Here is a 13,486-nt window from a genome sequence, read left to right on the forward strand (position 1 = left end):
TAGGAGTCTGGTTCTGGGTGGGATGCTCTTCAGAGGGCTGGTGCAGACTTGATGGGCCAAACGGCCTCTTTCTGCACTGTAGCAATTCTATGATTCAATTAGACTGCTATATTTCTATCTGCACCTGCAAAGCCACTGTTTTGGATCTGGTCTTCCTCCTTTTCCACCACCTGCCTCTTTTGAGTTGGATTGTGGACATGGCAGTAGACAGGGCATCAAAGAAAATGCACACAACAAAGAGATGGAAGCAATGAGAGAGCAAAATACAGGATGATGGGTTTAACCTCCATGTGAAGTGCTATGGGAGATCAATTTACTAGTTAATTGTGAATATGCCGCATCTGGCAATTCTTCCACTGAAAACAACTCACTCCATAACAAGATGGAAACAGGCCACTGAGAAGAAAAAACAGCAACAGGTTTATCGAGCATATTATGACTTACCACACTGAAGTCTAAGTTCTTCTCAATCCATTCTTTCCCATCTCGAAATTCATCAAAAAGACCCATGATGTACAGTGTATCTAATGCATCCACAATGGTTGCACCCAACTGAGAATTGCCTAAAAGTAAAATCAATATATTTAATACATTTTTATTCAATGGTGCCTAGCTCAAAGAAAAACCACACCAAAATCCGATTCAACCACAAACCTGAAAATATAGTTAGCGTCGTATTTATTCGACTGCATACTTACAGCATCAAACTTTTTAAAACATATCTGGGAACCCTTGATAAACCTCCACTCTATTGGAATTCCCACTCTTCACAGGAGGTAATCTCACTCCACTCAAGATTTTCCTTCTCCATACCAAGCTTCTAGAAATGCTTTTACACCATCTGCCTTTTATTTCTGTCACCTGGTAAACTAATGACTCGTTACTGCCAAAATAATTTCAACAGTGGGCAACGCAAGGTGGACACACATTTGTGATCTAAGAAAAATTATCACCAGATCAGGAATTCATGCAAGGAACAACACTCCAAACAGCAAACGAACAGAAGCTGGGGCAGCACTGGCAACAATGGGATATTTTGGAATCAGTAGCAGAAGACCCTCAAGAAGAGAGTTTGTGCCAAATCCAAACAGATGCTCAGGGAATTACTTTCAGGTTGAGAACAGATGCTGGATATCTGAATACCTTTGGTACAAAACATTTGATAGGTTCCTGTGGTTCACTAATAGTGCCCCTCCCTCTGGGCCAGAAAGCCTAGGTTCAAGTCCCATCTGCAGAGTTATATAAGAACATCTCTGAAATGCTGCTTAGAAAATACTTACAAAACACTTGCATCAAAATGATGCCATTAGAAAACTAAAGTACACTTTAAAAAAAGGTTCAATGGTTTCACATCTCTCCATGATGTTCAATTACATTAACATTGCAGGATTGCCCCCAACAGTGACACCCTGAAGGTTATCATTGATCAGAAACATAATTTGACCAGCCTATAAAGTATAAGCACAACAATGAATCAGGTTGGGAATTCTGCAACAAATAACTCATTTCCTCATTTCAACATCTAGCAGGCATAAGTCAGCAGTGTGGCAGAGTACCGTCCACTTGCATGGATCGGTGCAGCTCTAATCAACGCTCACCACCATTCAGGACAAAGCAGATTTTGCGATCAACGGCTAATTCAGCCCTTTAACAACAATCACTTCCTACAACACTAGCACACAGTAACACCAGTGTGTACCATGTACAAGATGCACGAGAGTAACTCATTAATACTCCTTCAACAGCACCTTCCAAACCCATAACCTCTACTACAAAGAACAAGGGCTGCAGATGCCATAGGAACACCGCAAACTGTCATTTTCCCTTTAAGTGCCTCACCATTCTCCTTTGGAAATTTACTGCCCTTCCTTCATTGGATCAAAATTCTAGAACTTCTTCCAAATAGCATCAAGGACACTGGAGTATTGGTAATGTCACTGAACTAGCAATCAAGACATGGTTTTGAATCCAGCTTCATAGATGGTGAAATTCAAATTCAATAAAATTCTGGAATAAAAAGCTGGCTTAACAGTGACCATGTGACCACTGTTGATTGTCATCCCTGACTGGCAAGTGGGGACGAGCAATAAATGTTGATCTCTTCAGCAGCTGCTGACTTCCACAATGAATAAGAAAAATTCAGAACTTGGATTGTGGCTCACCGCATTCTGAAAGGCAACTAGGGTTAGGCAATAAAACGACAGCTTTGCCAGAAACTGTCACATCTCTGAAATGAAACAAAATGTTTTATGTTATACCACCTGGGTACACTAGAGGCACAATTTAATGTCCATTATATAGAAAAAAAAACAGTGGAATAGACCACAAAAACAACGGGAGAAGAAAAGAGTACATTATTTAGAAAAGGTCACAATCAAAGTATACACTCCACTAATTCAAAATAGTCAGTTTATCCAGTTTTAATAGACTGGGAGAGAGACTTGCAAGTTTAGAGGATTAAAGGAAACGAAGTCCAGAAGCCTAAGCCAGTGCAAGGGTCTCAGCTATATGAAAAAGTGAAGAGTGCATCCAGTACAGTGCATACCACTGTTATGCTAAATTAAATCAATGCCATTACAATTATGCAGCTCTTCCGAGGTTTTTCCCTACCTGGTTGATGAAAAAAATTGAAAAAAAATGTTTTATCATATACTTCCATCTCAATGGAGGTGATTTCTAGCCAATCCACATTCAACAATTTGCTCTGACAACTCTGCTCCGATTTTCACCACAACAACCAAGACATTTCACAAGGCAAGTTTCATGAATTTCAAAACTCAATATTCACAATTAATTTTCCAGGACAAGACGCATTGTGAATGTGATATTTTATGTTAAACTCTGAACAAAAACAGACAAGATTCTGATGCTGCTTGGCCTGCTGTGTTCATCCAGCTCTACACCTTGTTATTTAAGATTCACTCAACATTTTTGCGGCATAAATACAAATTTTTTTAAGAAACTTATTTTTTCATCAGAAGTAGGTGTTAGTGACAAGGCCAGCATTTGTTGCCTACCCTAATTGTGTTTTGAACCAAGTGGCTTGCTGGGTCATTTCACAGGACAGTTGAGAGTAGATCACAATGCTGTGGATCAAAAGTCACGTGTAGGCTAAACTAGGTAAAGCAGGCAGAATTTCTTCCTTAAAATGATAGCAGTGAACTGAATAGGTTTTTATGACAATCGATCGTTGTTGCCATTGTCACCATAACCAAAACCAGCTTCATACTCCAGATTTATTAATGCCATTCAAATTCCACCAGCTGCCATGGTGTGATCTGAACCAGTGTCCCCACACGTTAGCTCAATGTCTCGATTACTTGTCTCGAGACACTGTCACTTCACATCTACTCCACTAGCTTATCTCAAAATGCTTGACTGATATGCTGCTCACTCATATGATTGTAACTACAAATTTCTCATTGATTTTGATGTCCCTTGCAAGTTTCATTCATTATTCATTTTTGTAGTTCTTATAAACTGCTTTGTGGCCCTTTGCCGATCTTTGTATCTTGCCAATTTGGGAGGATCTGTGCTGTGTTTTTGCATTTTAATAAGCCCTTTTAGTTTTATGCTATCTCTTTAGTTCTCCATGACTGCTTTTCTTCTGTGAAGCTACAAAGATATAAACAGGCTGTGTAAGATGCTACTAGTACATACCTCAATGAAAAATGTACAACTAGTCAGTTGGAAAAGAGGAAGCCCACTATCTTAAGCAAACCAGTTTAAATGTGAGGCAAGAACTGAATTTTTAATAAAAGCAATTCCATAATACCTCACTATAAAATCTTTTCTCATGATCATTTTTATAGATATTCTTTTGCCTTTTAGACTGTCAAATGTGAAGTTAAAAATAACAACCTTGAATGCAAAACACCAATTGGAAGCTGAAAATTATAAGATTGTCTAACCCACATTTAGTGGCAGAAACCTTCGATCCTCAAAATGGCCACAATAACATGGCTAGATAATGGATGAACTAGACAAACTGACATCTAATTATAGAAATTTATAACAGGGCAAAGTGAATCTTAATTTATTCGACACCATTGCAGCGCCAAAATATTTTTAAAATTGAGACTTGAGACCTAAAAAATGATTTGCTAGTTGAAGATATCTTGTGTAGATTAGGATCAATAACGCTTAAATAACAATGGTTAAATTAAGTCTGTACTTACAAAGTTTGACAAGGATCTCATTTAAGCAGTAGGTAATGTTGTAAGAGAGACTGAAAGTAAAAGATTATTAATGTACCATTAGTGATATTCTCACATCACATTTGATTTTAAAAATTTATACTTGTCAATTCAGTAAATTTGACAGATCAATAACTGTGGGGTGTCTAAGTGATCTTTGGATGGCTGAAATAAGTGCCAAAATACAAGAAAGCGAGGAGCACTGAACATTCAGAGAACCGAGAACAGACTGCTAGAGTCAGAAATTTTGTGCAGAAGAGAAGGAAAGAGATACTTTTTAATTTCTTTTATCTCCCTTGGCTCGCTCATGTTTTTCTTGATCTATAGACTCTCAAAGTATAACTTGCTATAAATTTGCTTTACTAAATTACTAAGTAACTAATTCAGTTTGGAAGCCTGCGTTGCTTGCCCGGTGCTAGCGTCAAATAAATCCTTGCTTTTGCAAAAGAAACTGGAGCGAGAACAGAAGACATTGCCCATAAAACAAAATGTTTACACATTTAATCCAGAGAAGCGATAAAGGTCACAATAGACAATGACATTACTGAACTCACTCCTAGTAATTGGAGATCACCTGCTGCAACAGTATCAAGACCAGATTAATCATGATTGTATACAGATTATCACAAAGTCAACTCAGTAACAAAGACTGGAATTTTGCTTTGGCAAATTCACTTTTAGCCAAGTTTATGACCAAATTGAATCTCTGTAAACAAATATTTCATTCAAGCGCTTCAAGTTCTTTCCAGGTTTGGCTGAACACAGCCAAATCATTGAGACAAAAAGCACATAATTGCCATGGTCCACACAGAAACCAAAGACATAGGCAGAAAAAAAGTTTGAGAAACTGTGATTGAAATTGAGAATGAGTGAATTGCAGATTGGAACAGGTCAAACAAATTAGAGAATTAAACTTGTGGGTCACAGAGTGATGTGGAAAGAGGTTTCAATTCAAGAGCATTAGTGTGAAATAGCTGTCCTGTTGAGATGGCTTCACTGAAACCAGGCAGATATCAAGGCAAATTATGTTGTACCCATTTGCCTCCTTAATTACTTGCCACACTTGCATTACCTTTGGAAGTTTTGCACAGAAGACGTAGATCCCTCTGTGCTACACTTTTTTGGAGGCTCTCTCCCTTTAAATAATAAATTGTCTTTTGATTCTTCCTCCCAAAGCGCACGACCTCACACTTTCCTACTTAAACTCCATTTGTCACGATTTTATCCAGTTCATCAAGCTATTGCAGGTTCCTTATGTCCTCCCACCTATTTTTGTACCGGCAGCATATCTGAAAACATTATATGCCACCCGCACCTGCTCTAAGTCCTTAATATAGACAGTACATAATGTAAGGCCGCGGACTGATCCTTGAAACATTCCATTAATTACGTACTTTCAACTGAAAAAGATTTTTTTAATCCTGAATCTCTGTCTTCTGTGTTACGCAATCCCAATCCATATTAATACGTCAACCCCAATAGCTCAAGCTCCTATCTTATACAATAACTTTTTATATAACATCTCACTGAATGCTTTCTGGAAATGCCAGTACACTACATCTACACTTTATTCACTCTGCTTGTTCCATCCCCAAAGAACTATAGTCAATTTGTCAAAAACATTATTTCCTTTTCACTAAATCATGTAGAATCTATTTGATTAGATTTGGCTTTTCTTAATGTCCTGTTATTTCTTCCTTAATAATGGACTCCAGCAATTTCCAAATGATAGCTATCAGACTAACCTGCCTATAATTCCTGTTTTGTCTCTGTCTTCTCCTCCCTTGAAAGGGACATCAGATTAGCAATTTACCAAACTACTGGGATCCTTCCAGAATCCAATGCATTCTGAAATATTTCAACCAAAGCTTCCAATATATCTGCACCCACTTCCTTTAAAACTGTTGACTGCAGACCATCAGCATCTTGCTTATCTGATATCTTTAGGACCTTTATATAGTGTCCTTCACTTGGAAAACCGATGCAAAATATTAATTTAAATTATCTGTCATTTCCCTGTTCTTCATTAATTCCAGTTACAACTTCCAAGGACCCTACACTCACTCTAGCTACTTTCTAGGCCTGAAACGTCAATTCTTCTGCTCCTCTGATGCTGCCTGGCCTGCTGTGTTCCTCCAGCTCCATACTGTATTGACTAGCTACTTTATCTGTTTTTTTGATATATTTTTGGCAATTTATTTTCTTAATTTTCTCATTTAGTAGTTATCTGCTCCTGGCTCCCAACAAATTTTCAAACCTCTGACCTACCAATATTTTTTAACCATTCTGTATGCAATTATTTTTTGTTTGAATACTCTGCTTGACTACGTTTCTACTCTGCAGGTAGTTCATCTTTTTCACTGAGTCCTTCTTTTTGACATCCTTTTCCTTTCTGCCTATTTCTCTGGAATGTCATATACTCCTGAATATTGAGTTCCCAATATTGGACATGTTCAACCATTTGTCTGTAACAGCTGTCAAATCATATTAAGTTATTTCTATTTATGCTGTGAACTCATCTATCTTGTTACAAATACTGCATTCATTCAGATAAAAATGAAAGCTTAAAGTTCTTTATCATTATTATTTATTGTAGTTCTAATTTCTGCTGCACTTTTCTGCTTATATTTTCTGCCCCTTCCTGTCACACTTTGCTTGCCTTTTCACAATCCCGCACCTCTGCTCTCTCATTTCTTTTTCACTTTTTAAATTTCCCATCAATTCCCTATATAACAAATTAGTCTAAAGCCACTGTTACATGAATTGCCAGAACATTGATCCCAGTATAGTTCAATTGAGGCCTGAGCCAATAGTACAACTCTTTCTTTCCATGGTATTAGTGCAATTGCCTGTGAATCAGAACCCATTTCATCCACACCAACCTTTGAGCCACACATTTGCCCCTCTAATCTTGTTTACCCTACACCAACATGCACATGGTTCAGCTAATAATCTGGAGATTATTACCAATGTAGTTCTACTTTTTATACTTAGTCCTGGAGTTGCTCATAATCTCTAACAGAACCTCTTTTGGACCACAAAAACTGGATCTTTCCTATTCTACTCCAAGTTCCTCTCCAAACAGAGGAGATGGCCTTAAATTTGGCACAAGGTAAACAACACAACATTTGGAACATTGTCTTTGCTAGAGAGAACAGCATCTATTCCCCTAACTGTGCTATTCCCTTTTACCACTGCATTTCTATTTTGCTCTCCACTTGAATGGCACTGTACCACAGTCCTTTGGTCAGTTCACTCATCCTCCCTGCAGTCTGAGACCTCATCTATACCAGGAGGAAGAACCTCAACAACAACAACGGCAATGATTGAGAATCCTCCAAAGTTCAACTACAGCTTCTAATACATGCCTCACTTGCTGTTAGAGCCTCCTTCCCTTGACCAGACTAATCTGGTGTATGTTAAGGGGTGTGACAGTCTCCTGAAACAGCATCCATACAACTCGCCTCTCCCCGCTGTCACAGGGTCCACCAGCTCATTGACTTTGAGCCAAAATTCATCAAGCAGTCCAACACTTGCTACACTGTGGATCACAGCAGCGACCATCAGATTTCACATGCAGCTGCAATACTTTGCATGTCGAGCTATTTCAGTTCTATTTAATTAACTAATCTTGATGTTTATTTTAAATATTGTGAAAGTTAATTTCCAACCTGTACTCTTCAGCTATAATAAAGTTTTCATGATTTAAACCACCTGGCCAATCAAAAGACTTGTGAAAAAAAAACCGACCTGTTTTCCCGAGATGTCGCATTTTGGGTTTGAAAGGAGAAACAGGCAGAGGAGCTTTGCTACAAGTTTTCATTTCTCACCATTCTTCTTACAAAAGCCCGCTCTTTGTCTGCTTTACAGTGATGATTTACTGTACACGTCACACAGTCTGCTTTACAGTGATGCTGAATTACTGCATACTCCTCTCAAAAGGAGGTAATGGCAGGTTGAAGTTCCTTCATATTAGCTGTCCAGTACTGAGAGCTCATGCACTAGCTTTAATTGGACGATAAATGCAACCTCTGACCACTAATCAGCCAACAGGGCAAAACTGACTTTAGGTGACTACTCCGAACCCAGCCTGGTCAGGACCCACATCTGACTTCTGGACGCAAACCAGAAAATCTTGCAAACAGTTGCCAGGTTAAGAAATAAACATCCAAAGAAACATGGAAGCTAAGCACAATGGAAAAGGAGGAGCAGGAGAGAGAATAAAGGATGAAAGAAGGACAGTCATACAAAAGGACCTTGGCTCAAGATCAAATGGTGTGGGCGGACATTTGGAACAAATACGGGAAATTTCTGCATGAAACAGTATGAAGGTCCCAAATGCACTTACACTTTTAGCAAAGGTAGGAAATAACCAGAACTTGCGACAAAGGCAATATAGCTGATGAAGCTAGCCTTTACATGGATACTATTTTTCGAAGAGGAGTTTGTGGAATGCTTTTACAAGCTTCCTAGTACAATACGCAATGTGGAATTAACAACAGATAAACTATATCAGATCTAGATTGCGTAACATGACAATACCAACTGGTTACCTAACAGTAAAGAATTTTCCATGGAAAAAGTAATCACAATAAAAATTAAGTTCATAATCATTCAAAGGCATAACAACAGTTATGTTCTATCAAAATACAGAATTCAAATAGAAAATCTAATTCAGAATAGCACTGAATTCAAAGGAAAGACTTATAATGTTGTGAAAATAAATCATTTGCCTGAAGTTTGAGAGAGCTTTAGAAAGCAAAGGGTAATAAGAGGATTGATTAAAAAGGGAAACATGATAGGATAGAACATAAGCTAACCCAGAATACAAAAACAAATAGCAAGAGTTTTAGAACTATACATATATAAAAAGACCAAAGTAAGGCTCCTTAGAGACAGGAGAAATCATCATGCGGTTTGACAAAATAGGAGATGTTGACCAAATATTTTGTGTCTGTTCTCACGGTAGAGGACACACCAGATATACAGGGCAACCAAGGGTAGAATTAAGCAATTCATATTAGCAGAGAACAAGTTTAAGCAGAATTTTAAAGGGCTAAGTGCCAATAAGTCCCCAGAACCAGATTCACTAGATCCTTTCGGTTTAAAAGGCATAGCAGCAAAGTTAGTGAATGCACGTATAATTTTTCAGAATTCCTTAGACTCTGGAATATCCCAGTAGACCGGAAATCAGCAAAAGTACCACCAATATTCAAGAAAGGAGGAGGAGGAAAAATGGAATGACAGGCCAGTTATCTTGTCAACAGCTGTCCACAAATGCTGAAATTGATTATTAAACCATCTTAATCATATACTGAAAACATCATAGTATGATCAGATAAAGTCAACATGGCTTTGAAAGGGAAATTGTGTTGGACAAATTTGCCAGACGCTTTTGAGGATATTAGTATTAGAATAGACAAAATGGAGTCTGAAGATGGATTACACTTGAATTTCCAAAATAAAATTAAATAAAGTGACACACAACAGGTAAAACACAAGGGTACACTGAGTTAGGGTAACATATTAGCATTGATGGAAAATTGGTTCATGGACAGGAAGTAGAGAGGGATGAATGGGACGTTTTTGAATTATTAGGTTAACAACCAGGGCTGAAGAAATGTATGGATTACTGATACTAGCCACTGCTTTTGAGACCACGCAATAACGCGCAGACTGGTCAATTAATGGCCGATGGTCAGGTTGATGGCCAATTGGGTTCCTGCAAAGTGCACTGCTCACCCGTTGGGCCAGACAGCAAGTTGTCCAGGCATGAGAAGGCATACCACAACCCAGAAGGAAATCATAGGATTCAAATACAGGAGCCCCTGACATGGTTTTGTGTCATGTGACTTTTACTAAAGCAGATTATCTGGTTATGGATCATATCATTGTTTGAGAGAGCTTGCAATATGCAAATTGATTGCTGTATTTCCTACAATACAACAATGAAAACACTTCAAATATTATTTCATTAGCTGTGAAACACTTGAGAACAACCTGCTTATGCAATATGTATATAAATACAAGTGTAGCTTTCTTAGTCAGGACTTCTCATGATACATCTTTAAAGTTGTTAATTGTTGTCACACGTTGCAGTAATTGCAGTAACTTTAGGGAAGCTATTTCATTAAATAAAAACCTCCACGACTAAAACCAATGAGATCCTGTGATAGACAGAAAAATGAGTTGTGAAAGGTGTGCAAAGGATATCGATACCTTAAGAGAATGAGAAAAAATTTGGCAGATGGCCTATTTGACAGACGGAACTAATAGAGTCGTACAGTCATACAGCACAGAAACAGATCTTTCGGTCCAACAAGGCCACGTTGAACATGTTTCCAAACTAAACTAGTCCTACCTGCCTGCTCCTGACCCATATCCCCCCAAACCATTCCTATTCATATACTTATGCAAACGTCTTTTAAAATTGTACCCACATCCACCACTTCCTCAGGGAGTTCATTCCACATGCAAACCACCCTGTGTGTAAAAAATTTGCCCCTGTAACTTTTTAAAATCCCTCTCCTCTCTCATGAAAAAGATGCTCCCTAGTCTTGAAACACCCCCATCCTAGGGAAAAGATAACTACTGTTAACTCTATCTATACACCTCATTATTTTATAAACTTCTATCAGGTTCCCTCTCAACCTCCTACGCTCCATGAGAAGTCCCAGCCTTTCTCTATAACTCAAACCTTCCAAACCGACCAACATCCTGGTAAATCTCTTCTGAACCCTCTTCTATAACCGGGCGACCAGAACTGGACACAGAAGAGGCCTAACCAACATCTTGTACAACCTCAATATAACATCCCAACTCCTGTAGTCAAAAGGGCTGAGCAATGAAGGCAACTGTGCCAAATGCCTTTTTAACCACCCTGTCTATGTGATGCGCAAACTTTAAAGAATTAGGTACCTGCACCCCTAGGTTCCTCTGTTCTCCAACACTGCACAAGGCTCTACATTAATTGTATAAGCCCTACCCTTGTTTGTTGTACCGAAATGTAAACTTGTCAACTTTAGCAGGAAGAGGAGAAAAGTCATCGTTATTAAATTAAGGGGAATTGCTGAATGTTTGAAGTACTGGAAGATCTGGGCATCCTGATTCATAATTCACAAGAACAGTTGGAAAGCAGGTACAGCAAATGATTAGGAAGGAAAATGGAATGTTGCTATTCATTGCAATGTGAACAGAATATAGAAGTGGAGATATTTCACTTTAGCTGCACAGGGTTCTAGTGAGACCGCAACCAATATGCCATATGAGGTTGTAGATATGCTTGCACATTGCAGTAATTTTAGGAAAGCTATTTCATAAAGTAAAGACCACCATGAATAAAATCAGCGAGATCCTGTGATAGACAGAAAAATGAGTTGTGAAACACAAGGTGTGCAAAGGGTATGGATACCTTAAAGTGAGTGAGCAAAAATTTGGCAGATGACATATTTTACAAATGAAACTTATAGAGTCATAGAAGCTTCACCGGAGGCACACTGACAATGTTACCTAGCAGGCTGACAAAACGTTTGCATCCAAACCCACCAACTCAGCAAGCATGCCTACAACCTCACCCACAACCTGAGCTACAAATCTACTTGAAAACTTTACATATGCCATATGCAGTTTTAGACTTCTTATTTGAGAGGGGGACGTTATGCTATCACAAAAAGATGAATAGGTTGACCTGTATCCATTAGAGTAGAAGAATAAGAGGTCTTCTTATTGAGACATACAAGATCTTAAGAGGACATGACAGGATGGATGTTGAAAGGATGTTTCCCCTTGTGCGAGACTGGAACTAAGGGCCACAGTGTAAATAAGAGAGGTCTTGCATTGAAGATAAACTGCTTCCTTTCAGATACTTGTGAATCTTTGGAACATACTTCCTAGAATGCACTGAGAGCAAGGTCATTGAATTTTTTTTTTTTAAGAGGAGGAACTCTTGACTTAAAAGTGAGTCAAAGGTTATGTGCCTGTCTATGTGGTACAGAGAAGGTGTAGATACGAAAGCACTGTATTTTTGGCCACAATTACAATAGTTAATAAACTTACTGAATGGCAGAGCAGGCTGTAAGGACTGACCTCTCTACTCCTGCACCTAATTCGTAGATTTTCCTGAAGGACGATGATTTTGGTGCTGCATTTAACCATCCCCCTTAAATCTATCATGGCCAAAAAGGTTCTGCTAGCTTTTCACATCTGATTCTAGTAGTCAGCGGTGAAGGCAATGAATTGCTCTGCACATCTAAATACAGCATCCATTGACATCTGGTTACAATGGTATGTTGCAGGCTGGGTAGTTAACACCTACGCACATGGGCTGAAATGACGGAGGCAAAATTAATCAAAGCTGCTGAGACATTCAATGTTATAGACATTAGGTGAGTTACCAACCATGCCATAAAAATAAGTGACAGTGGCTGGAAAGGCAAAGTCTCCTGAGGTGCAGTCTCTCTGTCACCTGCAAAATAAGCCATGCACACCCTTCATACAGAGTTGGCAGGATACAGACTTTGCTCACTTCCGTTACTGACGTTGCCTGCCCTCAGCAGCCCCTTGTTTCTCAGGAGTTGAGGCTCCTCCATGCATCTCCTAGGACTCCTGGCCCCTGATCATCTGGCTGCCTCCCTCACATTCTCCAGTGAGGAGCAACAATCTCCAGCAGTTTGTAAACAGTGTAACACAAAAGATCCAGGATACTATTCAGGTATTCATCCATTTCAAACGATTAAGACATTCAAGAATCTATCAGCAACCTCACCTGCCAAAGCCAGCATAATCCATTACCAGCCTTTAGTTGTCTTAATTAAGCTGACTGCACATATTGTGACTCCAGGGTATGTGAAACTTGAATCAGACCTTCTGGCCCAGGGATAAGATACTACCACTGTACCACAAGACCTTACCTCCAGTTATTTTGTTGATGGCTGTAACGGAAAATACGAAAATTAGATTCCCATCTGGCCTGTTTCACCTGCTGGGAACTCAGAATAGTAGGGAGAACATACTGCAGTCAATTAAACTGTGAACGAAGATTAAATGGTCATAATTGCTAATTCCAAAATTTCAGAGTCCGCCCACTGTATTGGTGCCAGTGTGGTGACATCGGGCTTGTGACTTGACATCATACCAGATAATACATTTCCATGGGATTAAAACACAGTTCTGTTTTCACCACATTAAAGTTAGCCCAGAACCCCACTTGGATCCACGCGTGACCTTCAATTTTTTGCGATTTATATTTATGGCACAAAAGGTGACCAAAACTAATGTATCAAAGTTGCTGA

At 38.9% G+C, this 13,486-nt stretch overlaps 1 protein-coding gene across 2 annotated transcripts in view; it reads right to left on the minus strand.

Moving 5' to 3' along the window:
* man1a2 (mannosidase, alpha, class 1A, member 2) overlaps positions 1-13,486 on the minus strand; it is a 122,826-nt gene that overhangs the window by 65,887 nt on the left and 43,453 nt on the right. For both annotated transcript variants that reach the window (XM_048603235.1, XM_048603234.1), the window contains exon 4: positions 445-563. In XM_048603235.1, coding sequence (XP_048459192.1) covers positions 445-563 — 119 coding nt within the window. The remainder of the gene's footprint in view (positions 1-444; positions 564-13,486) is intronic.

Source organism: Rhincodon typus, chromosome 11 (genome assembly GCF_021869965.1).
Source record: "Rhincodon typus isolate 14 chromosome 11, sRhiTyp1.1, whole genome shotgun sequence".
Lineage (NCBI taxonomy): Eukaryota > Metazoa > Chordata > Chondrichthyes > Orectolobiformes > Rhincodontidae > Rhincodon > Rhincodon typus.